The 27,679-nt window shown below is 46.6% G+C and overlaps 1 protein-coding gene and 1 long non-coding RNA gene across 2 annotated transcripts; one reads left to right on the forward strand and one right to left on the reverse strand.

Moving 5' to 3' along the window:
• Nucleotides 1-8,273: 8,273 nt before the first annotated feature.
• LOC143268045 (protein Mis18-alpha-like) lies at nt 8,274-19,345 on the reverse strand. Its single transcript, XM_076548356.1, has 7 exons — nt 19,326-19,345; nt 18,321-18,615; nt 17,948-18,271; nt 17,590-17,704; nt 15,684-15,750; nt 9,406-9,502; nt 8,274-8,699 (listed from the first exon to the last, which is right to left on the reverse strand). The coding sequence occupies exons 1-7, from the start codon at nt 19,343-19,345 to the stop codon at nt 8,586-8,588; spliced, it is 1,032 nt and encodes a 343-aa protein (XP_076404471.1). The 3' UTR covers nt 8,274-8,585.
• A 726-nt stretch (nt 19,346-20,071) lies between these two features.
• On the forward strand, nt 20,072-25,607 carry LOC143268160 (uncharacterized). Its single transcript, XR_013043856.1, has 2 exons — nt 20,072-24,935; nt 25,410-25,607. It is a non-coding gene; the product is annotated as an uncharacterized LOC143268160 (long non-coding RNA).
• The last annotated feature ends 2,072 nt before the right edge of the window (nt 25,608-27,679 follow it).

The raw sequence follows: 27,679 nt of genomic DNA on the forward strand, positions 1-27,679 counted from the left end.
GGATGGGAGAGAAGAGACAAGGTGGGAGAGGGGAGAGAGAGGGAGAAGGCATATTACCACACACACAGAACAACCATTCTGGCTGCTGGGGTTTGCCTGGCTCTTAACTGTGAAACGTGTCCCTGCTGCTAGTGCTGCAGAAGAATGGGAGTGTGTCAGACCTCTTAAGACAGTGGTTCTCAACCTTCTGAATGCTGTGATCCTTTAATGTATTCCCTATGCTGTGGTGACCCCCAACCATAAATTATTTTGTTGCTGCTTCAGAACTGTAATTTTGCTAGTTATGAAACATAATGTAAATATCTGATATGCAGGATATCTGTTATGTGGCTCCCAGGGGGGTCCTGACCCACAGGTTGAGAACTGTTGACTTAAGACCTTGCCCTGGAACTTGCACATCTTTTGTGTTTTTTTTTTTTTTTTTTTTTTTTTTTTTTTTTTTTTTTTTTTTTTTTTTTTTTTCAGTGCTGGAAACTGAATGGACCCGAGGCCTTTTAGATGCTCTGCATTGTGTGGTCTGCCATGGAGTCACATCCCAGGTCAATACAATGTCTCAGTTGCTGTATCAATTACTCAAAGCCAAAACAAGTCACAAGGACCACTCACATCCAAGTATCTCTCTAACACCACCAAGAAACAAAAAGGAGTGATTGCTTCATGCAACATGTTGACAAAAGAAGCTAGAGCTCAAAGAGTGTGTACTGGGCTGCGATTTGTGATCGACCACATCTATGGGTCTTACTGGAATTTCTGGGTGACTGGGTGAGAAGAGCGACACACCAGCTTCCTTGAGCTGTACCTCGGCTTTTATGCTAATGAGGGCTTTTATGCTAATGAGGGCTTTTATACTAATGAGGCGATTTGTGTATGGTAATTGGCCTTATGTCCTCAGTCTATCCCGTGGCTCCCCGTGTTTGCATTCTGGCGGGACCCAATCATAGTACGGCACGTTTGCCTGATTCCCTATATAAGCAGCTGCAGTTAAGTCCTCGGGGCCCCTCACCTCCCGCTCTCCCTTAATCAAGAGGCGCTCCAATAAAGTGTGATCTGAGAAGGATCCTCGCGTGGTGGTCGTTCTTCCTCGCTGGCCGAGGAGCGCGCCGCAACTGGTGCCGAAACCCGGGAAAGGTAACTTCGGACACCAGGTGAGGGGTCGAAGAGGATTCAGAACTCAACACATGGAGCGGTGACGTCGGTAAGTTCTTTAGGAATGGTGACGTCGGTAAGTTCTTCAGGAACGGTGACGTCGGTAGTAAGTTCGCCAGGAACGGCTACAACGTCAGTAAGGTATGCTGATTACTGGGATTAATCCGCAGCCCTTCGCTCAGGCATGGTAAACGGGTATCGGTAATGCGGGCGTTACCGCAACACCTGCCCGGGCACAGTTTCCATTTCAAAGCAGAATCCACTGAGTGTCCCTTATCGGATGCTTGGGGAAGAACTGTTTGATATTTCAATATGTTTAGATTTTGAAATATTTGCATAATACAGTGAGAAGCCTGGGGGATGGGAGACTGCTTCCATGCACATCTTACAGATGCAGAGCGGAAGGAACTTCACGCACTCATTTTAGCCCGATGTGTTTTTCACCGCGACCCATCACGTGAGACCGACTGTAGAGTCTACTCATGGGGTCGCGTTCGCACTCAGAAAGTTTCGGATTTCAGAGTTTGGGCTTTCGGATTAGTAACACTCAACCCTTTACTTAATTAAAACAAATATGGCAGGGGCCAGAGGGACGGCAGGTGGGCAAAGGTGCTTGCTGACAAGCCTGACCTGCAGAATTTGTGACCCTGCGACCCACATGGAGAGAAGGGATGCTTGCAAGTTGTCCTCTGACCTCCACACGTGCGCTGTGGTAAGCATCAGCCCCCCATACACACACACACACACACACACACACACACACACACACACACACACACACATAAAATAAATAAACGTTAACAAAAAATTAACATTTTTCTATTTTTTTTAAATGAGTTTGAAGGGGAACTTTACAGGTCATTTTAACCCAATTCCTCATTCCATGGTTGGGGACAGGGCTGGGAAACAGGGTCAACGGTACGAGTGGCACCATCTGCTACTGGCCTGGCAGGACCCAGACTACAAAGCTCTGTCCGGCTGCACCTCAGAGAACCACCTTTGCCTCCGCTGTTACCATTGAGCATAATTTAACACACGAATGCAAACATTTGCGTTTCAGCAAATGGAAACATAAAGCGCAGTTCTTTCCCAGTACCCATGGGGGTCCCTGCTACAAACCGGCGTTCTATTTTGTACATAGCCGAGGCACATCTGCCCACACTTTAAATCACTTCCCAATTACTTTTGATTCCTAATACAATGTAAATGCTATGCAAATTGTGTTATAAGCTATTATTTGAGAACTAACAACAAAAAGGAATCCACAGATGTTCAGCATAGATTTAACTTCTTTTCAAGTATTTTTGGGAAGTGGACAGTGTGTGTGTGTGTATGTGTGTGTGTATGTGTGTGTGTGTGTACCTGTGGAGGTCAGAGTTCAACCTTGGGTGTTGTTCCTCAAAAGCCATTGACCTTGTTTTTATGTTAAGACTAAGACAGGGTCTCACTGGGACCCGAGCTCACCAATTAGGCTAGATTGGCAGGCACTGAGTCCTAGAGATCCTCCTGTCTCTACCTTCCCGGTGCTAGGATTATAGGCACTCAGAACCATGGCCAGCTCTTGACCTGGGTCCCAGGGATCGAACTCAGATCCTGATGCTTACAAGGCAAGCACTTTCCCAGCTGAGCTCTCTCCCCAGAACCTCCCACATTTCTGATCTGTGGTTCTCTGCATTCACAGCCATGGAAGCTGGGGGCGGGGGGGGGGGGGGGGGGGGCAACTCCAACTGCCTTCGTCTGCTTACATTTTGGAAAAAGGGCTCACCAAAAGTGCTTTGGATGCCTAGTTCGGTTAACAGTACCGTTCCCCAGGCCTTCCCAAGAAGCTCATGACATGGAGACAAACGGGGAGAACTCTTGAGAAGTCCTTGTGGGTCAGGGGCTTTGGTGGGGTGATTGGAAGCATCTCCCCCAAAGGCCGACATCTCTCAGTTGGCAATTTCAAATGGAGCCGGCAGACACAGGTATTAGAGAGTCAGCATTCGGGAAGGGGGTTTAGTAATGAACCTGAGTCATGGAAACATAGGAAGGAGTGAAAGAGAAACCATAGTTAACTTCCCATGTACGATCCGAGTCCCAGGAAGGCTGCTTGCAGGCACGTCGGAGGAAACAGTACTGGGGGTGAGCTGACAGACTGTTAGTAATCTGACAGGGACTAGGGTAGAAAGGGGCTGGGGGAGTCCCGGCTGGCTGTGCCATTTAACCGAGAAGCTTCTGATGCTCCAGGTTAGTTGGAAGAGACTCCAGCAGCCACTCCATTTGTCCTGGCGCTAGTGAGTAGCCAGACATGGAGAATGTTTATGTGGTGAAATGCGGCCCCTTGTGGTCTGATTCAGGAAGAAAATATATATATATTTAAAAAAAAAAATATATATATATATATATATATATATATATATATATATATGCCTAAATGACACTAACCACTGTACATGGAAGAGGTAAAGTAGATGGAAACACAAGTTCACATTGGGAATTGCAGGGAAGCCTGCAGTCTGGGTTTCTGAAACCGTTGCCATGGAGATGTCCATTCTGAGCAGCCCCAGGACTCTGAGGAAGTCCTTGCCACATGGGCTGCCCAGCACAGCTCCACTTGGGCCTCTTCACTCTGGGGATTGCATGCCCCAGGATGGCATTCCCATCAGGCTCCGGTCCTCCCAATGAAGGCAAGGTTGTGGGGGTAGTCCAATTCCTTGACGATACTGAGACCCTGGGACCACTTCATCCTGCAAACCTGAGACCCCTGCTTTGAGATCATCCTTCTCGGGGAGAAGGGCATCCTTGTGGGGTCGCAGAGGCCATCCCCAAACACGGGGCATGTGTCTGTGCCCCGTGGGTTCTACATGAACAAAGCTTTGACTGGCTCTCCTGGCCCTGGGTGCAGTAGGACGCTCTCTGGCCTATTGACCTCCAAATTCTCTCTTGAGGTTTGCACATCTGCAGATCACTTATGATGCCTGTCTGCTGGGCTTCTCACTCACACGGGGCACACAGTGAGCACCCGCTGTGATCAGAGTCCTGTTTCAAATAGTCATATTTTTACCTCTAATTCTAAGAATTCATTGTATTCGGTTAGTAAAAAATAATTTTTAATACCAAGTATTTTTAACGTGTGTGGGAGGAGAGAGATGGAAGACACAACAGCGGAATGATCACAGGTGGGTAATTACACATGTAAATGACTGAGTTTGGTAATTTCCCCAAATTCCTATTTACCGTTAACATTTTATGCTGAATCCTACACTACCACTTCATTTGGGGGTGTTTCTTTTTATCTTATATGTGAATCCTAAAATATTAAGGGGAATTTAGACAACCATTTTTCTAGGCTGAGCTTTTACATATAGTGCCACTTATCCTTGTAACTGATAAACAAGTAGACAGGATAAAACTGTTCTTTTCACTTAAAAAAAATCATTAATTGCCTCCATTCAGTGTTCAGGGTCCGACACTTTGGGTTCTCAGGTCACCGGTGTTGGGGACGTCTTAAGTCTTGAAGGACTAGTTCCCCCAAGTCTAGAACACAGTATCACAAGGCAGTGAAGCCAGTGATTTACTGATTGGGAAGTAATGACAGCGGCTGAGCGATCTGCAGTTCACTAGGAGGATGTTGCAGGACCTCAAAGAGGCCAAGCGAGAACTACAGAGAAGCGAGTGTGAGACACAGCACAGCACACTCGTGAGCAAAAGCTCAGCACGCCGGACGCAAAGCAGCACAGGGCCAAACCAACAGGACGGGGCCGCCAAGACTCAGTGATAAGGACGCTTGCCTCCGAGCCTCAGACCTAAGAAGGGTGCTTAGAGCCTGTGCGGCAGAAAGAACGAACCAGCTCGGGAAAGCTGACCTCTGATCTTCACACACACATACACACACACACACACACACACACACACACACACACACACATACCTCACATACACACACACATACCTCACATACACACACACCTCACACACATACATACACACACATCTCACATACACACACACCTCACATACACACACACCTCACATACATACACACACACATACCTCACATATACACACACATATCTCACATACACACATACCTCACATACACACACACCTCACATACATACACACACACATACCTCACATATACACACACATATCTCACATACACACATACCTCACATACACACACACACATATCTCACATACACACATACCTCACACACATACATACACACACCCCTCACATACACACATACCTCACATACACACATACACACCTCACACACATACATACATACACACACACCTCACATACACACACATACCTCACATACACATACCTCACATATACACACACACACACCTCATACACATACATACATACACACACCTCACACACATACATACACACACACATATCTCACATACACATATACCTCACATACACACATACCTCACATACACACACACCTCACACACATACATACACACATACCTCACATACACACACATATCTCACATACATACATACCTCACATATACACACACACCTCACACACATACATACACACATACCTCACATACACACACATATCTCACATACATACATACCTCACATACACACACACCTCACACACACACACCTCACACACATACATACACACACACACACACCTCACACACATACATACACACACACATATCTCACATACACACATACCTCACATATACACCTCACACACATACATACATACACACACACCTCACATACACATACCTCACATACACATACCTCACATATACACACACACCTCACACACATACATACACACACATATCTCATACACACATACCTCACATACACACACACCTCACACACATACATGCACACACACATACCTCACATACACACATACCTCACATACACACACACCTCACACACATACATACACACACATATCTCATACACACATACCTCACATACACACACACCTCACACACATACATACACACACACATACCTCACATACACACATACCTCACATACACACACACCTCACACACATACATACACACACATATCTCACATACACACATACCTCACATACATACATACCTCACATACACACACACACCTCACACACATACATACACACACACATCTCACATACACACATACCTCACATACACACATACACACCTCATACACATACATACATACACACACACCTCACATACACATACCTCACATATACACACACACCTCACACACATACATACACACACACATATCTCATACACACATACCTCACATACACACATACCTCACATACACACACACCTCACACACATACATACACACACATATCTCACATACATACATACCTCACATACACACACACCTCACACACACACACACCTCACACACATACATACATACACACACACACCACACACACACACCCACACACACACACACACCTCACACACATACACACACACACACACACACACACACACACACACACCTGTAATCCCAGAGCGGAGAGGCAGAGGCGAAGGGTTTCTGGGGCTCACTGCCAGCTAGTCTTGACAAGTTATCCAACTCCAGGTTTAGAGACTCCGTCTCAAAAAATAAGGTAGAGATAGAAGACCCCTGACACCAGCCTCCAGCCTCCACACATACATGAACACATACACAGAGGGAAAAGGAGCCACTACAAAGACTGAGCACCACTCGTGTGGTGAGGTGAAGTGTGAATTGCTGTCCACCCACTGTTTGTTCAGCAGTGGCGGCAAGTGCTTCTGCCGCCTGTTTACACACCGACACTGACCGATTTCTCACTCAGGGAGAATAAAAAGGATGTCTGTGACGGCAACTATGTAAGATTCCCGGGCATTTGTTTTCAAGTCTTTTGCTTTTTCTCTGGAAGAAATGAAGAATGCGGCTATAATCCTTTGGTTGTAAGACACTTTCATTTTTTACTTAACAAATGAGATGTTAAGAATGGTCTTTTGAGTGTTGGAGTATTTTCTTCTAAATGTTAAGTTAAACAGGATGGAGCAAGACTGAAATAGACTCCGGTGCTAGGAAACCAGCTCGGAAGGAAGAGGGGAACCGTTTTTTAGTACTTGATTTCTCTGGTGGAATGCCCACAACCCCTCTCTGCCCGACTTCAAGCTGCCAGTGGTTTACCCAGCAGCTCAGGCATCTCTAAACATCTCAAACGCCACCTCCTGCACACCGCAGGCGCCTCCACGGCCCACCTTCTGTTTGAGGCATGCATTCAACGGTCAAGTACAACCACTCAACGGGAGTTCCGAAGGCCTTCCGGTCACTGGGGGCACACGCTCAGTTACACTGTGACTCGGACTTTCTCAGGACGCTTCAGAAACTGAGTGAATGAGCCCTACAGGGTGCTGTGAGGAGCCGCATCTGTACCTAGAGTATGTGGATCTCAGGGCCCCAGAATGTTTTTTATCACTTAAATATCAATTTAGTTTGTAAACAAATGAACCTTCAAGCATTTTAAAAATCTTTATTCTCGGCCGGGCGTTGGTGGCGCACGCCTTTAATCCCAGCACTCGGGAGGCAGAGCCAGGCGGATCTCTGTGAGTTCGAGGCCAGCCTAGACTACCAAGTGAGCTCCAGGAAAGGCGCAAAGCTGCACAGAGAAACCCTGTCTCGAAAAAAAAAAAAAAAAAAAATCTTTATTCTCTTCCTTATTATAAAAATAATACATGCTCATTAGAAAAGTTTTACATTATAGAAAATTGAAATCTAATATATTACACTAAAATCTTACCCCAGAAGTTACACACTCTTTGGTAAGTATCTTTAAGCATGAAGATCCCACAGCAGGATGGGATGTCACTGCACACAGCTGTCATTTTTAAGCATGATCTAGTGAACAGCAGGATGGGATCTCAATGCACACAGCTGTCATTTTTAAGCATGATCTAGTGAACAGCAAGATGGGATCTCACTGCATACAGATGGCATTTTAAGCATGAAGATCCCACAGCAGGATGAGATAGATGGTAGTTTATTCTTGCACAAATTTCCAAGTAACTCTAGCAAGTGGACTGACCAGTTTTTCCAGAGACTTAAGCACTAACCTTCAAAGACAAAGCAGATGAGAACAACAAGATTTTCTTACTGCTCACTCTTTATTATCCAAAGTGTTAAGTGACAAAGTTTTTAAAAAATAGAAAAATGCACACATACAATGAATTTAACAAAAAAAAGACAGAAAAAAAATCACCCCGTTTTTTAATAAAATAAAAACTCAAAATCTCGTTCCAACATGTATGTATCATAAACTGGCTTTAAGAGTCACATAGGGAGAACAGGTACTTCTCCCCTAAAGTACCCAGAAGGAGTCTGACCACCATTAGGAACAGGGTGGGGCAGGTCGGGAAGGGCAGCTCAGCGGCAGCAGCCAGCGGAGGACAGTTTTGACTCAATCTCCAACAGCGTCGTCAGCAGGGCCTTCAGGACGGCAGCAGCCAGCGGAGGACAGTTTTGACTCAATCTCCAACAGCGTCGTCAGCAAGCCCTTCAGGACGTCTTCCATCTAGCGGGTTGGAAAGGCGTGGAGAAACACAAGTGTGAGTGCAGTTACTGCTCACAGTTGAAGGGTTAAAATGAGTCAGCCTCTGGGAATGTTACGCATGGCATAGATGAAGATATTCGGCCTAAGGAAACTCTTTAGCTGGGTGAGTCTCCCGTGAATGAGACATACTCATTCATAATCTCACTAGCTTCAGTCACAACCTGGCCCACAGTCTACAGCTACACATGAATTCGCCATCCCGTCAGTCTCAAGAAACATGAGTGCACAGCAATGAGCCGAACACCAGGCAAGCCAATCCGCTTAAGGCCACAGGATGGCTCAGCAGGCAAAGGCACCTGCTGCTGACCACCCTGGCTCAACCCTGAGACCTGACTGGGGATCCGACACCCTCTTCCAGCCTCCAGAGACATCCAGCACACTCATGGTGCACATGCATACATGCAGACACATAAAAATATTTTTAAACAATTTAAATCTTGCTTTGCTCCAGGCTACATTTCTGGTTTAGAATGAGCACTGTTTTGAGCTCAGCATGGAATGTGTTCACTGTTCCTGACACAGCTCAGCTCCCTAATGGATGGTGAGCACTTTCTCACTGCTAAAGTGCTAAAAGCAAAACAGATGACATCACAGGGCCATGTGGAGGGGTCATCTGGTCACCGCCGGAAACTGTTCAAACAAGGGCATAAATTTAGAGCAAAATTACCTGCTTTATAGACTTCTCTCTTTTAGCTCTGCTTTCCAGATTGAGAAGCTCCTTGTCTTCCGACACGATTTGCTTTTTGGAGGACCCTAAATTGTAACTGAGATGTGGTACAACCGAGTTTCAGTCTGGAGAGGAACAAGCATCAGCTCTGCAGCTCTGACACTGCCAGCTCGAAGGCCGAATATTCCTCTACCCCCGAGTGACTGAAGACAGCCTCTCCCTGTTGGTGGAGACCTTCTGAGGAAGCCGTACCACACAATCTCATCTCTCCCTAACGGCTTTGTCCAGCTCGCCCTGTGCATCCAGCTTCCGTTATAAATATTTCACTGTCGGAATAAGCCTCCTCCACCCCACCCCCCCACCCCCCCACCCCCGGCAGTCACCACAGCTCAAGGCCAGGGGCAAGCAGAGCAACCCTGAGAAACCAAAGCTTGCTCTACGTGACTTTCCAGAAACATGGACGCTTTCAAGTTTGGCTTCTAAAAAGTAGTCAGTTGTGGAACCAACTCTTGATTATCAACCTCAGGGTTAGAGAGATAGATGTAGGTAGTTAAGAGTACTTGCTGCTCCTGTAGGAGCTGAGTTCAGTTCCCAGGACCCCTATGGCAGCTCACAACCCTCCCTGACTCCAGTTCTAGAGGATCCGATGACCTCTTCTGGCCTCCAGGGAACCAGGCTTGCATGTGGCAAAACACCCATAAACACACAATAAAAATAACTAAGTCTGAAAAAATAAGATTTAGACAGCCTCAACATTGTCCTCCAGCTTGTGTTCTCCACAGCTCTCTAGGGTTGTGGAGTGTTATTATTTAAAAAAGTATTGAAAATGTATTTTTTTTTTTTTTTGAGACAGGGTTTCTCTGTGTAGCTTTGCGCCTTTCCTGGAGCTCACTTGGTAGCCCAGGCTGGCCTCGAACTCACAGAGATCCGCCTGGCTCTGCCTCCCGAGTGCTGGGATTAAAGGCGTGCGCCACCACCGCCCGGCGAAAATGTATTTTTAAAAAAGCAGCAGCAGCAGCAGCCTGGGCCATGAAAAAAGGAAGTCTGGTGCCAGCTCCCACATAACTCAACGCGAGGAAGGACACGCAATTCCTTCCCTTCTTTAAGTCTGTTATCCATGTAGCAATTTCACATCATCTGTCAAATAACAAGCCTTCTGGAGCTGCTGAGACGGCACAGCAGGTAAGAGCACTGGCTGTTCTCCCAGAGGATCTGGGTTCAATCCCCAGCTCCCACATGGCGGCTCACGGCTGTCTGCAGCCTTAGTTTCAGGGGACCTGACACCCTCACAAGGACATATATGCAGGCAAAACAATAACGCTCATAAAATAAAATAAACAATAATAAAATCATTTTATATAAAAGAAAAGAAAAAAAAGAAGAGAACTAGAAGAAACCATCCTGTGAAAAAGAAGAGATGAGCTGAAGAGACTGATGGCATTGAAGTACTTTTCTGAACTGTGACCCCATGCCACACTGGGCAAACACCTCTGCAGTGAACCCAGGCTCCTCAGCATGACAGCCCTGCCCCTAAAAGGTACCACGACCCTAAATTTAACTTTTAAGGAGAAAAGTAACTTCAATATTGTGACCTTTAGGACAAAATATTCCACCCCTTTTCTTTTATATAGATAGGTTCACTATGAAACATTATGGCGATCCTAGCACTTGGAAGAATGAGGCAGGAGGATCACTGAGTTCAAAGCTAGCCAGGGATACTACCACCCCCAATCTTAAAAATTCTGAGAAAATAAAGGGAGCTGGGGATTCCTCTCTCTGTTTTCTGACTGAGATGTAATGTGACTGTCTTTCCCACTGACTGACTGGTCCCTCTAAGTCTGAGTCCAAATAAACCATTCCTTCTTAAAAAGAAAGTCAGCTGGGTGTGGTGGTGCACACCTTTACTTCCAGCACTCGGGAGGCAGAGCCAGGCGGATCTCTGTGAGTTCAAGGCCAGCCTGGTCTACAGAGTGAGATCCAGGACAGGCTCCAAAGCTACACTGAGAAACCCTGTCTTGAAAAACAAAACAATAATAATGATAACATGGAAGATAGAAATTCTAATCCAGTAAGGTTGGAACAACCCTCTTTTTTGTTTGTTTTTGTTTTGTTTTAGGTTTTTTGAGACAGAGTCTGGATATGTAGCCCTGACCTGCCACCACCGCATGGCTTTATCATTATTATTTTTAAGGAGAGGGCTTGCTGGGTAGCCAAGGTGCTGTAAACTCCCGACCACCCTCCCCACCTCAGCCTCTGGAGTGCTGAGGTTACGGGGCATCATCACACTTGGCTGAAAGGCCCTCTCTTTGATACGCATGCACACCCTCAGTTCATTGTCACTGACCCTGGTGAGCATCTCACGGACTGAGGGAGCACGTGTCTGGGACCCGGCCTTCTACTCAGACATTAAATCATGACCCACCATAGACTATGTGCTCTGTAACATGGAACACTGCTTGCTTAGTGGTTTTTCCATGAGAGTTGGCTTATGGATAAAATTTTGATTTAAACTTGTCTAGTTTCAAAAGATGCCAAATACAAAGTAATCAATTAATAAATGGATAAAAATTACTTAAAAAAATTGGGTGGGGGGAGGGTGTTTCGAGACAGGGTTTCTCTGTGTAGTTTTGGTGCCTGTCCTGGATCTCTCTCTGTAGACCAGGCTGGCCTCAAACTCAGAGAGATCCACCTGCCTCTGCCTCCAGAGTGCTGGGATTAAAGGTGTGCGCCACCACTGCCCGGCCTGTTTTAAAATTTTTTAGGAGAAAAATCTAAGAAATTAAACAAGCATGATAAAAGTACCTCAAGTAAGGAAAGTATAGTCATTTTCTTTTCTTCTTAAATTGTTCTTTCCTGATACACAAGATCTTAGGGTCACATCTTTACTAGGATAAATTAAGAGGCACTGATATCAACTGATTTAATTTTGTATTTCCTATTTTAAAAGGACAGTCAACTGAAGGCCACTGAGACATCTGACATTGTTCTGAGGTTTCCCATATCTAGCACTGGGTTTTTTATTTGGCAACCCAGGGCTTCTAGGATGAGCATAATCCCAGTATAGGGTAACCCCAATGGAACTCAATATATACACATATAGCTTTCCATATGGCTTTTCAAGTGATCAAAGCTGTGGCTGGCTGACGGCTTCTAGAGGAGCCAGTTTTCTCTAAGGGTGAAGCCCTGGTAGGTGGACCATGATCCGTGGACAGCCACACACACGGAGTATAGAAGCCACACAAACTGGACTTGATAGGTTATGAAAGAAGCCTGAAGTTTTGGAGGTAAGAAGTGGGAAGACAGAGCTGGGAAAAAGATAGAGTGAGGAGGGTGAATATGATCAATACAATGCATGAAATTCTCAAAGCATCACTAAACATTTTTTAATTAAAAAACTATCTGAAATTAGGGGCCTGTAGCACCTAATTCACATTATTTCCTAATGCTTTTTAGAAATCTTGCAGAATACAAATATTTCCTTGCATTTTTGAAAAATACAGAAAACAGGCAAAACAAAACAAAAAACCAGACAATTCTTTATTATAGTGAAGAACTAAATTCATATTTCTAGTCTTCTAGAATACCAAAGGGACTCCTTTCTTAACCAATTTTGAAATGCCAATTCTTCATGGCCTTCTTCTTGGGAGTCCAAGGGCATTCTGAGTCTTACGGATCCTAAGGCTAGCTCTCTATGTTGCTCTCTCTATGATCCTCCTGCCTCCACCAAGTGCAGGGATGATGGTGTGCACCACCGTGCTGGGCTCTGAACCAAGGGTTTGTACACACTGTGCTCTACCCACTGAGCTACAAACACCCTGATCATCCAAGGCAGAAGTTCTCCAACAGTGAAGAGGCAGATCTACATGATATAGATATAGGACATATATATATGTATATATATATGTATATATGTGTATATATATATGTATATATGTATATATGTATATGTCTGTATATGTAGCTATCTATATCAACTTCATAATAATTAGGAGGCTACAACACATTGTCAATATTGTAATCAAGAAAAAAGATTTAGAAAAACCTGAGATTTTAACGCCTAGGATATACTGATAATAAATGGATAATCTGAATTTTCAAAATTAGTCACAATACCTGCAAGAGCTCACATGAGCCCTCTCACATCTCGGTACCATTTGAATGTGATCTGTCTTCCCAAGCTCGTGAAGAAACTCCAGTGAGACAGTACACGAACCTCAGACCCACCTGGGGTCTCTTGAAGGTGACTAAGACTGGACAAGTCATCATGGTAGAGTCCCAGTGGCTTTATAAGAGGGAGAGACCAGAAGAGACACACACCCACACAAGGTTCCATCTTGCCACAGTATACTCTGCACCACCTGGGACTGTCATCAAGAAGGCTACCACTGAACGTGGCCCTTAGACAATGTACCCCCAGAACTGTAGTGATAGCATGGTCAGCTACTTCATCACAATCCAACTGATCCAGAACTAGAATAATCTTGGGGAACAGCAGGAGTGTGTGGCTACCATCAGACTATCATTGAACAAGACTGAGAAGCACTACCAGAAACCACAAATGACTTTAATCAAGGAACCTGCTCAATCCTAAGATCCTCAACGAGGGACGGATCAGAAAAACAGGGGAGCCGTACTTCTGGAGCCCACCCCTGGGCTCCTGCTGACCACTTGAATGGCTCAGCTGGACACTCAGTAGAAAGGACACCCTAAAGCAATCGAGTATTTCACAAGGCCTGGTGAGACCCAGGACAACTGAAGGCGATACAGATGACAGGTTCAGGAGACACAAGTAGACGAGCCCCTTCAGCCCACTGAGTGAGAAGGACGGTTCCCTTCTCAACTCTCAACCAGTTCTGATTGCTAAAGAACAGTCAGCTCCACGTCACACTGCTGTCAACAAGGCTGTACACTGTTCAGCACCCGAGAGCAGACCACAGGCTTAGCAAGACAAGCAACAACTGCGTGATCTACTGTTTGCTCCACTGCAGCGGAGCTCCAGCTACCTGCAAGCTGATTTCAGGAAAACACTAAGCACAGACAGTGGACCTGGGACACGCCACGACATAATGGGGGAGGTTACATCAGAAGACTGAGCTGGAAGCAGGGAGGAAAGAACACTGCAGAGCAGTAAGGCCAACACCAACACCCTGGATGGACCGCAGTCAGTGCCGCAGCCTAGTGAGGGGCGAACTCCCCGGCTTGTTTTCCTCGGCCACAACATGAGACGAGATCTAAAGTTGAGATTTCCAGGAGACAGCTGGAGAGATGACTCAACAGTTCAGAGCACTGGCCGCTCTTGCAGAGAGCCAGGTTCAGTCCCAGCACCCACACAGCAGCTCACACCTGTCTACTATTCCTAATTCCAGGGGATCCAGCGCCCTCTTTTGACCTCTGTGGGCATCAGGCACACGCATGATGAACACACATACATACGTGCAAAGACTCATACACACAAAATAATAAATAAATCTAAAAAGCAAAGGTGATATTTCTAAATTGTAACCATCCACCTGCCAGCAACATAACCTGACACGCGTACACATTATCTTTACCAATATCCATGTAATTTCCCTTGAGTTTCTGTACCGCTGCACTCGACTTTATTTGAACAGGATATTCCAGCATTATTAAAGCTCTAATGTCGGTACCACCTTTGCTTCTCTGGCACTACCTAACGTTAATCTCCACACCTCAGCAAGACACGGTTCCTATTTGGGGTAGCAACTACAAAAGGCGGGGCTTCCGTTCATGTGCCAAGGACAGCACTTGCAACCACTAGATGACAGCTATGACAAGGTGGCTGTCCTTCAGCCCCAGCAGTGGCCACACGGAACAAAACTAGGACTGCTGTGCTGTGGTCAGGACTGCTTGTTTAAGGCCACAAACGGCCTGTCTGTGTACCCAGTCGGCTGTGGACACGGATTCTGGATTAGTACTTCCTGTCTGTGCCGGGACATGGAAGAGGCGGCGGCACTGGGACAGGGCGCCTCAGACTTGGAGATTTTAAGACAGATATGTTCTACATTTACCTCCCCTCTTCTTCTGCACCAAACCCAAAGCCCTAAAGTCTGTGTCAGCGACCCCTTCAGAAACTTAGAAACTTCCACTTTCCTATCGAAAGGGGCTCTCACCACCGAATAATGGGTTTTTACTTCTTTTATATGTGTTCAGTGACCATTGAAAGTTACATCTCAAGCAGTCTCACAGAATGGTGGGAGACTTTTCCTTAAAATTAAACATTTTCTATGACGCAATATTCACATCAACACCTTACTTACCAGCCTTCTTCGCCTTTACACGTGGACAGTTTCTGTTCTTTATCCACAGACACATTGGAGGAAACACCTGGGAGAGAGCAGCAGCACTTCATTAAAAAAAAACAACTTTTAACTCAACTTTAATTTTTATTTTAGAACTCAGAGGGATAGGGAAAAAGAGGAGCCCAAAGACGGAGCCCATTACATGGTTCAAAACTAAAGGTGCAGGGGCCTTCTGGAAAAAGAAGGTGGAGTAGGAATTACTTCATATCCTTCTTTGACAACTAACAGTATTAATAAAGCCAACAACATTACCCAGGAACATCAACGACAGAGCTTGGATTGTGAGAATCGCAAGCTACAAAGAACAACTACCAGGCAGAGAGAAATCAAGGTCAAGACCAAGGAAGATGGTCATCCCTGCACCTCCAGATCCAACACAGAGCTCCTCTAAAAGTAACGGAGCAGGTCCCCAGACAGACATCTTGGGCTTGGACACGTCACAGTTGGACCAGAGAAGCAACAGAAAACACTCCCAGAGGAAAATGGAGAAGCAATCTCTCCAGTTCACCCTCTTCCAGAGTCGCCTTGGTAAACCCCATGCCCACATATTCAGTGGCTCTGATTAGAAGCCGGGATGTAATTCCATGAGTGTATTTTGGTGTTTACAGCTCTGGGTATCATGCCAAGCAAGCTCTGCCTCACAAACCTTCCCTGGGCCCTGAAAGCTCAGACCACCTCTTGCCTGGACGGCTGCTACAGTAGTTAGCCTTCCCTCCCTGCTTGTTCCACGAGAGTCCACCGTCACGCCTCTGCGCGGTGTGCACTCGAGGACAGATTCTCCAAGTCCCCCCATTTCCTGGTTCCTTTCTAAAGCTTGTCTACACTTAGGCAACACAAGCCTGGGTCCCTTCCTGGGGGCGGGGGGTGGGGGAGCAGGACCCAGGTTAGTATCTACATATAAAGATAACAAAGAGAAATTTTCCAGCACCCAAACTTGACATTCCCGTGGGGATTGGAAAGACACTGGTGATAATTACACAAGCAATGGGGAAGTCACACATTTTTTAAATTTTTATTAATTTATTTTTGAGTGTTTTGCCTGCATGTGCTGCAAGTGCATGCGTGGTGGCGTCAGATCCCCTGGAATTGGAGTTACCAACGGTTGTAAACCAGCCCGTCGGTGCCGAGAACTGAACCCAGGTCCTTTGCAAGTGCTCTTGACCCTCGAGTCCTCTCTCCAGCCCCTATTTTTTGTATATGTTAAAAAATAAAAAACTACTGGGGTTGAAAGATGAGTTTATAAATATATTAAGAAAGTTCCCAGGTGGCGGTGGCACGCGCCTTTAATCCCAGCACTCGGGAGGCAGAGCCAGGTGGATCTCTGCGAGTTCCAGGCCAGCCTGGTCTACAGAGCCAGATCCAAGCACCAAAACTACACAGAAAAACGCTGTCTCGAAAAACAAAAAACAGACAAGTCCCATCCCAATTTTAGGCTGTCCAAATTAATGGTGGCAATGCTGGGTGGATCACCCAGCAAAGAAACCGCCTCCTCACTCACTGGCCTTATAGCATTCATGCACTCACTCAATCGTCCCCGTTATCGCATGTTGTTAGCCCTCACTTTGGCACAAGCTGTTGGACATGCCCCCAAGTCCCCTCAAAGCAGCTGGATGGTCTTCACACTTGGAACTGAAAGGGCCATCGGCCAACAGAGCCCACCAGATCTGAAAAACCTGGGCACGCCCCTGAAGGAAGTACCTAGCTGAGACGCTCGGTCATTTGTTTCTGAACAACTGTTCACAACGACGCTCAACCATGCTCAACCCTCCTGGGGATGGCCGAGCCCGCTGACGGGAAGGCCCCTCCTCCCCTCTGCTCCCCGTGGAACCCAGGAACCCCTCATGCCCCCCGGGCCCGAACTGACAGTGCAAGAGGATGCAGTTGCTGTCCTCCTGGCTGGTCACCCTGGTGAGCGAGTCGCCCAGCGGCCGGCGACAGCGCGAGCACAGGAACACGAGCGGGTTCTCCCCGGCCGCCGCCTCCGCCGCCGCCGCCGCCGCCGCCGCGTCCGCCGCGTCCGCCGCCGCCGCCGCCACCTCCGCCGCCGCCTCCGCCACCGCCGCCACCACCGCCTCCGCCGCCACCGCCGCCGCCTCCGCCGCCACCGCCGCCGCCTCCGCCACCGCCGCCACCGCCTTCTCCACGCACGGCTCGGGCTCCGCCTCCGCCACCGCCGCCGCCGCCGCCTTCTCCTCGCCCGGCTCGGGATCCGCCTCCGCCACCGCCGCCACCGCCGCCTTCTCCACGCACGGCTCGGGCTCCGCCTCCGCCGCGTCCGCGCTCCACATGCTCGCCCACTTCTGCAGCAGCCGGTGGCGGCGCGAATCTTCCGAGAGCCGCTTCTCCAGCAGCGAGGGGTGGCCCCGCGTGCCCCGGCGGCTACAGACACAAGAAGCAGAGGAGCAACCTAGGGAGCAAGAAGCCGCCATGAACGACAAATCTCCCGCGTGCCCCAGAGCCCCACGGGAAAAAGCACAGCTGGGCATGCACGAGGACCGAGGGACGGGGCACCGCCCGAGGGACGGGGCCTGAGGACCCGACGGCACCTAGTGCGCGTGCTCGTCGGCCGGCAGGCGCCCGCTGCGCCCGCTGCGCCCGCTGCGCCCGCTGCGCCCGCTGCGCCCGCTGCGCCCGCTGCGCCCGCTGCGCCCGCTGCGCCCGCTGCGCCCGCTGCGCCCGCTGCGCCCGCTGCGCCCGCTGCGCCCGCTGCGCCCGCTGCGCCCGCTGCGCCCGCTGCGCCCGCGTCCTCACGCCTCCCTCGGCTAGGAAGCTGAGCTGGAGATGTTGGCGGGGTGCCTGCCTGCACCCTCCGCCACCTCTGAGGAAGTTGAGGGTCTCGAATGAGCGACCGCTCACCTCCCCACCGTTAGCACGAGTGGACACGCCGGTGCTGGGTTAGCAGAGCGGGGCGGTGGTGGCGCACTCCTTTAAGATCTCTGTGAGGCAGATCTCTGTGAGTTCGAGGCCAGCCTGGTCCACAGAGCGAGATCTAGGACAGGCACCAAAACTACACAGAGAAATCCTGTCTCGAAAGAAGAAAAAAAAAAAAAAACAAAAAAAACAAAAAAAAAAAAACCTCAGGCCTAGTTATAGATGTAACCAACCGTCTTATTAAATAAGAAACACAGAAATAATGCAAAAGAGAAAGCCGAGAGGTCAGAGCTCAGAGCTGAAATCTCACCCTTCCGCCTGCAGTGTCCCAGCTTCCCGAATGAGCCCTCTATTTCCTGTCTGTTCCTCTATTTAAAGAGACAGAACAAGCCACAGCTATCTCACCTCACCAGTTCCTCAGCTGGTCCTGTTTTCTCAGACTGGAAGCTTCTGTGTCCTCATCCCAATAGCTCTCAGCTGAACTGTGTTGCTCCAAAGCCTGAAAGCTTAACCAGCCAAATGCTTCTAGTTTCTGGTCCTCACGCCCTATATATCTTTTTGCTTTCTACCACCACTCCCTGGGATTAAAGGCTGGCTTTCTGGGATTAAAGGCGTGTGCCACCACCGCCACACTCTTGCTATGGCTCTAATAGCTCTGACCCCCGGGCAACTTTATTTATTAACATACAATCAAAATCACATTTCAGTATAATTAGATTACCACCACACCTAGTGGAGGCTGGGGCCATGGTGTTGCTGTGGCCCTTCAAGGACCAAGCATTGGCATCATATGTGTGAAGATACCATGCCTGAGTTAATTAGCTTCCAAGTAAAAGAAAGTGCTTCAGATAGTTCAGGGTTTTCCCGCCCAGCAAATTGTCTTTTTCCCCTACTGCTTTTGTAGAGTGCGCCTGGCCTACCCTGTCTGTTATGTGAGTAACACAACCCACATGAGTTGTGGAAGTTGAGTAGTATCTTTGGATTTCAATGGGCAATTGTTCGCCTCAGATGTTGGGATCCTATGATCAGTACTTAAAATGCTCTAGTAGGATATCCCAGTTCAGTGAGCCTTCATTCTCAGCAAATACATCTTGTTGCAAGAAAATACAGCTCTCACCTCAAAGTGACTTAAGACAGGGTTTATTATGGAGCCAAACATGAGTGGCCATGGCCCAAGAACACAGATCCCGTGTTCCAATGTGACATCAGTTACGTGAGGTTTTAATTGTGTGTGAGGGGACACAGTAAAGAAACCATCAAAATGGCCCATTTGACGATTAAAGAGGTAGGTTTTCATTGTAGATAAGAAAAAGGAACTATCAAGGCATCTGGAAGAATTCGGAGCAGAGAGAGAAAGCAGCAAGTCTTTTAGATAGCAAGATGGCCCGGGCTATCTACAAGAAGGAGGAATAGCAGGAGAGAACAGTAGAGATGGGGAGATTGGGGGGTGGGGGTGGGAACGGGACCTTGCCATTATATAGGGAAGGAATAGGTATCTGGGAGAAGGGAAGCCTGTGAGCTAGAACAGGCCTAGGAATTTGGGGTAGAGGAGGAGGTGAGAAGGGCCAGGATGCTAGAGTTGGCGGTTTGAAGTGTATGACAGGTACTCGTGAACAGGCTCTGTAGGAACCTGGAGGCCAGCATGGGCCTTGATATGCAACCATGGGCATATGTCAATGGAGAGCTGTATGCCCCTTCTGCCAGAGAGGCAGGGGAATGACTCCTTTTAGAACCTGTTTCATACGTTCCTGAGGAATGCTGACTTTTATTTAACTGCCAGAAATCCTTCTGCGGTCCGGTTCGGCTTAAGGTGGGCCAAAACTGTCATTTCTGGATACATGCATTTCCTGAGACTTAAGGGAACAGAACAAAGAATGCCATAAGCCAACAAACTTTTCAAATACACTGTGAGTTGTATCAGGAAGGCGGGTTGCAGCAAAGCAATGGGAACCCTCTGCTGTGGACCTCCAATGCCATCTGGCCATATTCTTAGCATTTGGGTTTAGAAGCTAGGGATCTGATTGTATAGATGTAGCAGGAATTGTTAGAAGATCTTGTTAATAAAAACAAACCCAGGGCCTGGTATTGGAGTGAATGCTGGAAGATCAGAGAAGCAGAACAAGCCACAGCTTCCTCACCTAGGCAATTCCTCAGCTGATCTTATTTCCTCAGACTGGATGCCTCTGAGTCCTCATCCAGAATGGATCTCAGCTGAACTGTGCTCAAAAGCCTAAAAGCTTAACCAGCTCTAGTTCCTGGTTTTTCACACTTTATATACCTTTCTGCTTTCTGCCATCAGTTCCTGGGATTAAAGGCTCATTTCCTGAGATTAAAGGTGTGAGTCACCATGCCTAGCGTTTCCAGTGTGGTCTTGAACTCACAGAGATCCAGATGGATCTCTGCCACTGGAATGCTAGGATTAAAGGCGTGTGTGCCACCATTTTCTGGCCTCTATATCTAGTGGCTGTTCTGTTCTCTGACCCCAGATAAGTTTATTAGGGTGCACAATATTTTGGGGAACACAATACCACCACAATACATCAAAGTTTATCTCATACAGGGGAGGGCAGTAAATGACCATAGAAGGGGACCAAAGATAATCCAAAATGATTGGGCTCTGAACTTAACAGCGTTCCAACCTCTGCAGTCACTGATGTTCTGACCCCTCAATTAGCCTTTGTGGTCTCTGCCTCTTTCCAGGAATTTTCCTTCAGAGTTCCAATACCCCTGGTGGAGGCAGGAAATAGCAGTCATTGCAAACACTCTCGAACTCCTGCTTTGCTGAACTTGGCAGGGTGGGAGAGGAAGGGAAAGAGAGCTTGGAAATAGAAGAAAGTTCAAGAAGAAATGAATGGATGAGGCCTTGGCCACTTTGCTGGAAGGCTTGTGGATTGATTTTTTTTTTTTTCAAGACAGGGTTTCTCTGTGTAGCTTTGCGCCTTTCCTGGGACTCACTTGGTAGTCCAGGCTGGCCTCGAACTCACAGAGATCCGCCTGGCTCTGCCTCCGGAGTGCTGGGATTAAAGGCGTGGGCCACCACCGCCCGGCGTGATTTTTATTTACATTTATTTAAGGGGGACCTGCAGATGTTGGAGGGCAGAGGACAACTTGGAGTCAGTTCTTTACTTCATGGAGTTTAAACTCAGGCTTGCTGCCAAGCACCTTTAACCTCTGAGTCATCCCTCCACCCTGAACTAGAGATTCTCAAAAGTGCACTGGCAGCCAAGGAAAATGAGAAATTAATAACTGCTGATTACAATCACAGACTGATTTTAATTGCATGTACTTCCTAACATTTGCACACCAGAATGACAATAAGATGTGATTGCAGGTCCCCAGAGGCGGGTGGCTGAAGTCTCTATTAGGCAGGTTTGATTGTGGTTGCATTCAAAGACTATTTAGATGTGTGTGTGTGTGTGTGTGTGTGTGTGTGTGTGTGTGTGTGTGTGTGTGTCTGGGATCTAAATGGTACCAAAGGCTGCCCTTCATAACCAGCTGCCACCAGGAGAACGACACACTATGCCCTCAGCCCCCAAGGACCTTCTTTTACCTTCTTAGGAGACCTTCTTAAGAGATAACAACCCACTATAGGTTAAGCCGGGAGCAGGGAGGTGGTGATATTTATATCTGTGTTCCAGACAGAACTCAGGAATATGTTTCACCTTCTTAAAAGTCCTCAGAGGTGGAACGTTCTTTAAATAGTGTTTCTTCACTCTTCTATTTGGTGAGTAGAATCACAACTTCCCAGCCTTCAACCAATCCTTGGTTCTTGTGAACGTTAAAAACAAGTAGGTAGAGCATGTGGTTTTCAGCAAAACCATGATACAGTGGAGCTGAGAACCCCACGTGTCTTAATTGATGCATCTCATTCTAAGGATGAAAAGGCTGAGGTCTATGGGGTTCGTGAGTAACTGTTCAGATGACCGGCAGAGATTTATGAGAGCCTGGACTGTTAAATATTGAGCACACCCCTCCCCTTCCCCCCCACAAGCACCTAGAGAAGAACAGCATCACCATCCATATCTTGGTTACAATTTTAACTGGAAAGAAACAATATGCAAACGGTCAAGGTTGTGGAGGCATCTGTTAATATAAGGATTTAATTGTTATCTCAGAGCGTCAACCTTTGTGGGAATATTAGTTTTCTCTAATGCCAAAAGGTGAGAGGAAATGTTTAATTTGTTATTCCCCCTGATTCTTTTTAAAAATCTAGATTATTGTCAAACCATTAAGTTCACCATAATAGTTAGTAATCCATTAGACAGAAGTAAAAATTTCAAGCTAGTCTAATTAAATTATGCTCAATTGGAAATGAAGGAGAGCAAGAGAATGGAAAGGTAAATATATATGTAATTCCTCAGTTTAAAATACCTGCACAAAGATGTGAAAGCCTCCCCTACACTCCACCTGACCTGTTTTCACCGCATCCACTGCCATGAGCAATAAGGTGTCTATCTCTTTTATCTGCACCAGTCTCTGGCACATCCTCGGCTTCCCCTCTCCTGCCCAACTTGACCTCTTCGGAAGGGGAGTGGGAAGTCATTTTGTTGGACACCCTTGATTTAGCTTTTCCTAATGTCTTAGTCAGAGTTACTGGGGTCACATATTTAACAAGAGCACCCCAGAGGTCATGTGCCCCTCATGCACACGGTAAGGGACAAACACAGTCATCACTGCTTTCAGTGGTTTGAAATGTAGCACCTGGAGGTTTCTTGTGATTGTTTTTCTCTGTGTAAACAGTATTTTTTTTTTTTCAAGACAGGGTATCTCTGTGTAGCTTTGTGCCTTTCCTGGGACTCACTTGGTAGTCCAGGCTGGCCTCGAACTCACAGAGATCCACCTGGCTCTGCCTCCCGAGTGCTGGGATTAAAGGCGTGCGCCACCACCGCCCGGCTAACAGTATTGTTTTATATTGTCATTCAAATTAGTAATTAACAATTTGGAGACTCTTGTTAAATTAGGCAAATATTGTTTCCCCTCAAACTTTCACCTACTAATTTGACATCCATCTTTACATGCCTGCCAGAGTCTTGCCCTCTGATAATTGTGCTCTGTTTCTTCCCATCCTATAATTAATTATGTTAGGATGAACTAGCCTTTGGATAACTTGTTTATTTAGTCAATCATTTATCAGTATGGGCTCACCTGTAGCTACCTTTTCTATGGTGTGCTGTGGGTGGAGTTTTTTGTGGGGACCAGTCAGCTCTGTCCCACCAGCTGGCTCCCCAAATAACCACACAGAGACTTATTATTAATTGTAAATGCTTGGCCGATAGCTTGGGCTTGTTACTAACTAGCACTTATGTCTTAAATGAACCAATATGTCTTATCTACATTCCACCATGTGGTAGGACAGTTTCAGTATGGCATATTCATTTGCTTCTCTCCACGTTTCTTAGCACCCGTAACTCTGCCTTTCTTCTTCCTCACACTTTCTTTTTGTCCATAAGTCCTGCCTAAACTTTTCCTGCCTAGCTATTGGCCAGTCAGCTCTTTATTAACCAGTGAGAGTAATATGTATTTACAGTGTACAAAAAGATTGTTCCACAGCAGTATGCCCTCTAATACTACCACTACAGATTTTTATACTTTTCATTTTTATACATTTTCACATTCTTAAACTTTTATGTTACATATTCATTTTAATTATTTTAATAATGGTTGATTTAAGGGCCTTGTCTGCTAATTCCAGTATCTGGGTCGTCTCAGAATTGGCTTCATTTGCCTTCATTTTCTCTAGATAGAATGCCTTGCTTTTTCTGAGTCTTTTTGGAGGTAGAGTGATCTTTGAGGCAGAGTGATCTTTCCATTGTATGTGATGGCTAGCTTTAAATTTTAGCTCTCCACAACGTAGAGTCACCTCGGAGTTCCTTAGATCAGGCTGTGGGCATGTCTGTGGAGCACTGTTTTGGTTGCCTTACCTGATGTGGGGATAGAAGACCCACTCTGAATGTAGGCAACAGCACTTCAGGGGCAGGGCCCTGGACCACCTAAGAGTGAAGAAAGCCAGCTGAGCAAAACCAAGCAGGCGGCATGTGTGCGTTTGCTGTTTTCTGTCCTCAGGTGTGATGTCACAAGGCTGCTTTGTGACCCTGCTGCTACTGCCTTGACTCCCGCTCAAGGACAGAGGGAAACCTGGAGTTAAAAACTGGAGAAGGCCTTCCTCCCCCAAGTTCTTTAGTCAGGGTGGTTGTCACAGCAACACAAAGCAAACTAGGCCACTGCCATAGTAGGTAACACATGGAGACTAGAGTCTGCTGCATCCTCTGAACTGTGGGGTTTTGTCCATTGTGACCTATTTCATTTTGATTCTTTTCCTCACTCAAGGATTTGACCAAGGTTATTTGTTTTTTTAACTGTGGAATGAGGGACTACACCTAGAGCTTGGAGTATTGATAGGCAAGTTCTGTCTCTACCACTGAGCTAACACACACCTAGAACAATATAAACAGGTTGGGGGGGGAGGGTTCGGTGGGATGTCTTTCTGTACACTGTGAATATGTGTTGCTCTGATTGGTTGATAAATAAAGCTATTTGGCCAATGGCGAGGCAGCATAAGGTTAGGCGGGACATTCAAACTGAAGACGAGACAAGGGTGGTGTCAGGGGAGACACAAGCCCACCCCCCAAGGAGCAACAAGACGCCAGCAGACTGGTAACGCCACAGCCACATGGCAACAAATAGATGAATAGGAATGGGTTAACTTAAGATGAAAAAGCTAGCTAGCCAGAAGTTGGAGCCATAGGCCATACAGTTTGTAATTAATTAATTAATATAATTAATGTAATAAGCCTCTGAACAATTATTTTATAGGTGGCTTTGGGACCATGGTGGGAGAGATTTGTCTGCACCTCGGGGCCAGGTGGGATCAGAGAAACTTCTGTCTACAGGGTGGTAACTATGGCCTTTTACCCTCTAAGATTCCTCTACCCCATGCCATTTAAGTACTCTCCTATGCCACGCTCTGCCCCCTGACTTCCAAAACCAATTAAATTTTGTTTTCCACTTGAATTCACACTGACTTATGTTGTGATGTCTGGGGGATGCACGCAGGAAAGACATCTATAAATACAGACCTCACCCCTGCTGTTCCCTTATCTTGGTGGTATTATCTATCTTGTTGCTGTGGCTTTCCGTCCCTTTCTGGTGCCTCTGAATAGTTGTCTTATTATATCTTCTCCATATTTTGCAGTTATTACCTAGAGATCTATTAGTAGGATATGTGCTACTCCACAATTATAACAACAACAAAAAGCAGACCGCCTGATTGGGGTTTTAGTTTAATACTTTTATATGTAAACAATTTAGAATGGTTGACAGTTACTGCATTTTTGCAGCTTCTTAAAAATTTTTATGAGCCAGGTGGTGGTGGTGCACACCTTTAATCCCAGCACTCTGGAGGCAGAGGCAGGCAGATCTCTGTGAGTTCAGGGCCAGCCTAGTCTACAGAGTGAGTTCCAGGACAGGCACCAAAACTACACAGAGAAACCCTGTCTTGAAAAACAAAAAACAAAACAAAACAGAAAACCAAAAAGAAACAAAAACCAAAAGCAAAACAAAACAAAAAAATTATGAAACATATTTAATCTGATTGATATTATCAATAAATTCTGACAATAAGTAAATCATGATCTTTGTCTTAAATATTTTGCAGCGCACCCAGAGATGTTAAGACAAATATAGGAATGAATTAAAAATTCAGCAGAAACTTACTAGAATAGGTCAAAGTCAAGGAATTGAAACATGTAGCTGTAAAGGAACTGGAATATGGGTATCTCATCCATTACCTCATGCTGTGTAAGAAAGCACCCCAAGATTAATGACTTGAAATAGCCATTTGGGCTCGGGAGATCGCCCCACTGGTAAACTGCTGCTTGCCTTGCAAACATAAGGACCTGAGTTCAGTCCCCAGAGCCCATGTCAGAAAGTAACCAGGTGTGATGGATGGTGCATGCGTGCAATCTCAGCACTGGGGGAGGCAGATGCAGGCACCCCTGGGTTTCACTGGCCAGACAGCCTGGCCTACCTGGTGAGCTCCGGGTCAGGGGGAAACAAGGTGGATGGCTCTTGAGGAATGATTCTTCATTGTCCTCTGGCCAGCACGCGCGCGCACACACACACACACACACACCACACACACACTCGGGGAAGGATGGGGAAGAGAAGAGACAAGGTGGGAGAGGGGAGAGAGAGGGAGAAGGCATATTACCACACACACAGAACAACCATTCTGGCTGCTGGGGTTTGCCTGGCTCTTAACTGTGAAACGTGTCCCTGCTGCTAGTGCTGCAGAAGAATGGGAATGTGTCAGACCTCTTAAGACAGTGGTTCTCAACCTTCTGAATGCTGTGATCCTTTAATGTATTCCCTATGCTGTGGTGACCCCCAACCATAAATTATTTTGTTGCTGCTTCAGAACTGTAATTTTGCTAGTTATGAAACATAATGTAAATATCTGATATGCAGGATATCTGTTATGTGGCTCCCAGGGGGGTCCTGACCCACAGGTTGAGAACTGTTGACTTAAGACCTTGCCCTGGAACTTGCACATCTTTTGTGGTTTTTTTTTTTTTTTTTTTTTTTTTTTTCAGTGCTGGAAACTGAATGGACCCGAGGCCTTTTAGATGCTCTGCCATGGAGTCACATCCCAGGTCAATACAATGTCTCAGTTGCTGTATCAATTACTCAAAGCCAAAACAAGTCACAAGGACCACTCATATCCAAGGGCTCCTCACTATGGGAAAATGAATTACTCAGTATCTCTCTAACACCACCGAGAAACAAAAAGGAGTGATTGCTTCATGCAACATGTTGACAAAAGAAGCTAGAGCTCAAAGAGTGTGTACTGGGCTGCGATTTGTGATCGACCACGTCTATGGGTCTTACTGGAATTTCTGGGTGACTGGGTGAGAAGAGCGACACACCAGCTTCCTTGATCTGTACCTCGGCTTTTATGCTAATGAGGGCTTTTATGCTAATGAGGGCTTTTATGCTAATGAGGGCTTTTATACTAATGAGGTGATTTGTAGAGACTCGGATTGTCAGAGGATCCAATCACAAGCTAACAAGAACTGGAACTCAGC

The sequence above is a fragment of the Peromyscus maniculatus genome, chromosome 12, assembly GCF_049852395.1.
Source record: "Peromyscus maniculatus bairdii isolate BWxNUB_F1_BW_parent chromosome 12, HU_Pman_BW_mat_3.1, whole genome shotgun sequence".
Lineage (NCBI taxonomy): Eukaryota > Metazoa > Chordata > Mammalia > Rodentia > Cricetidae > Peromyscus > Peromyscus maniculatus.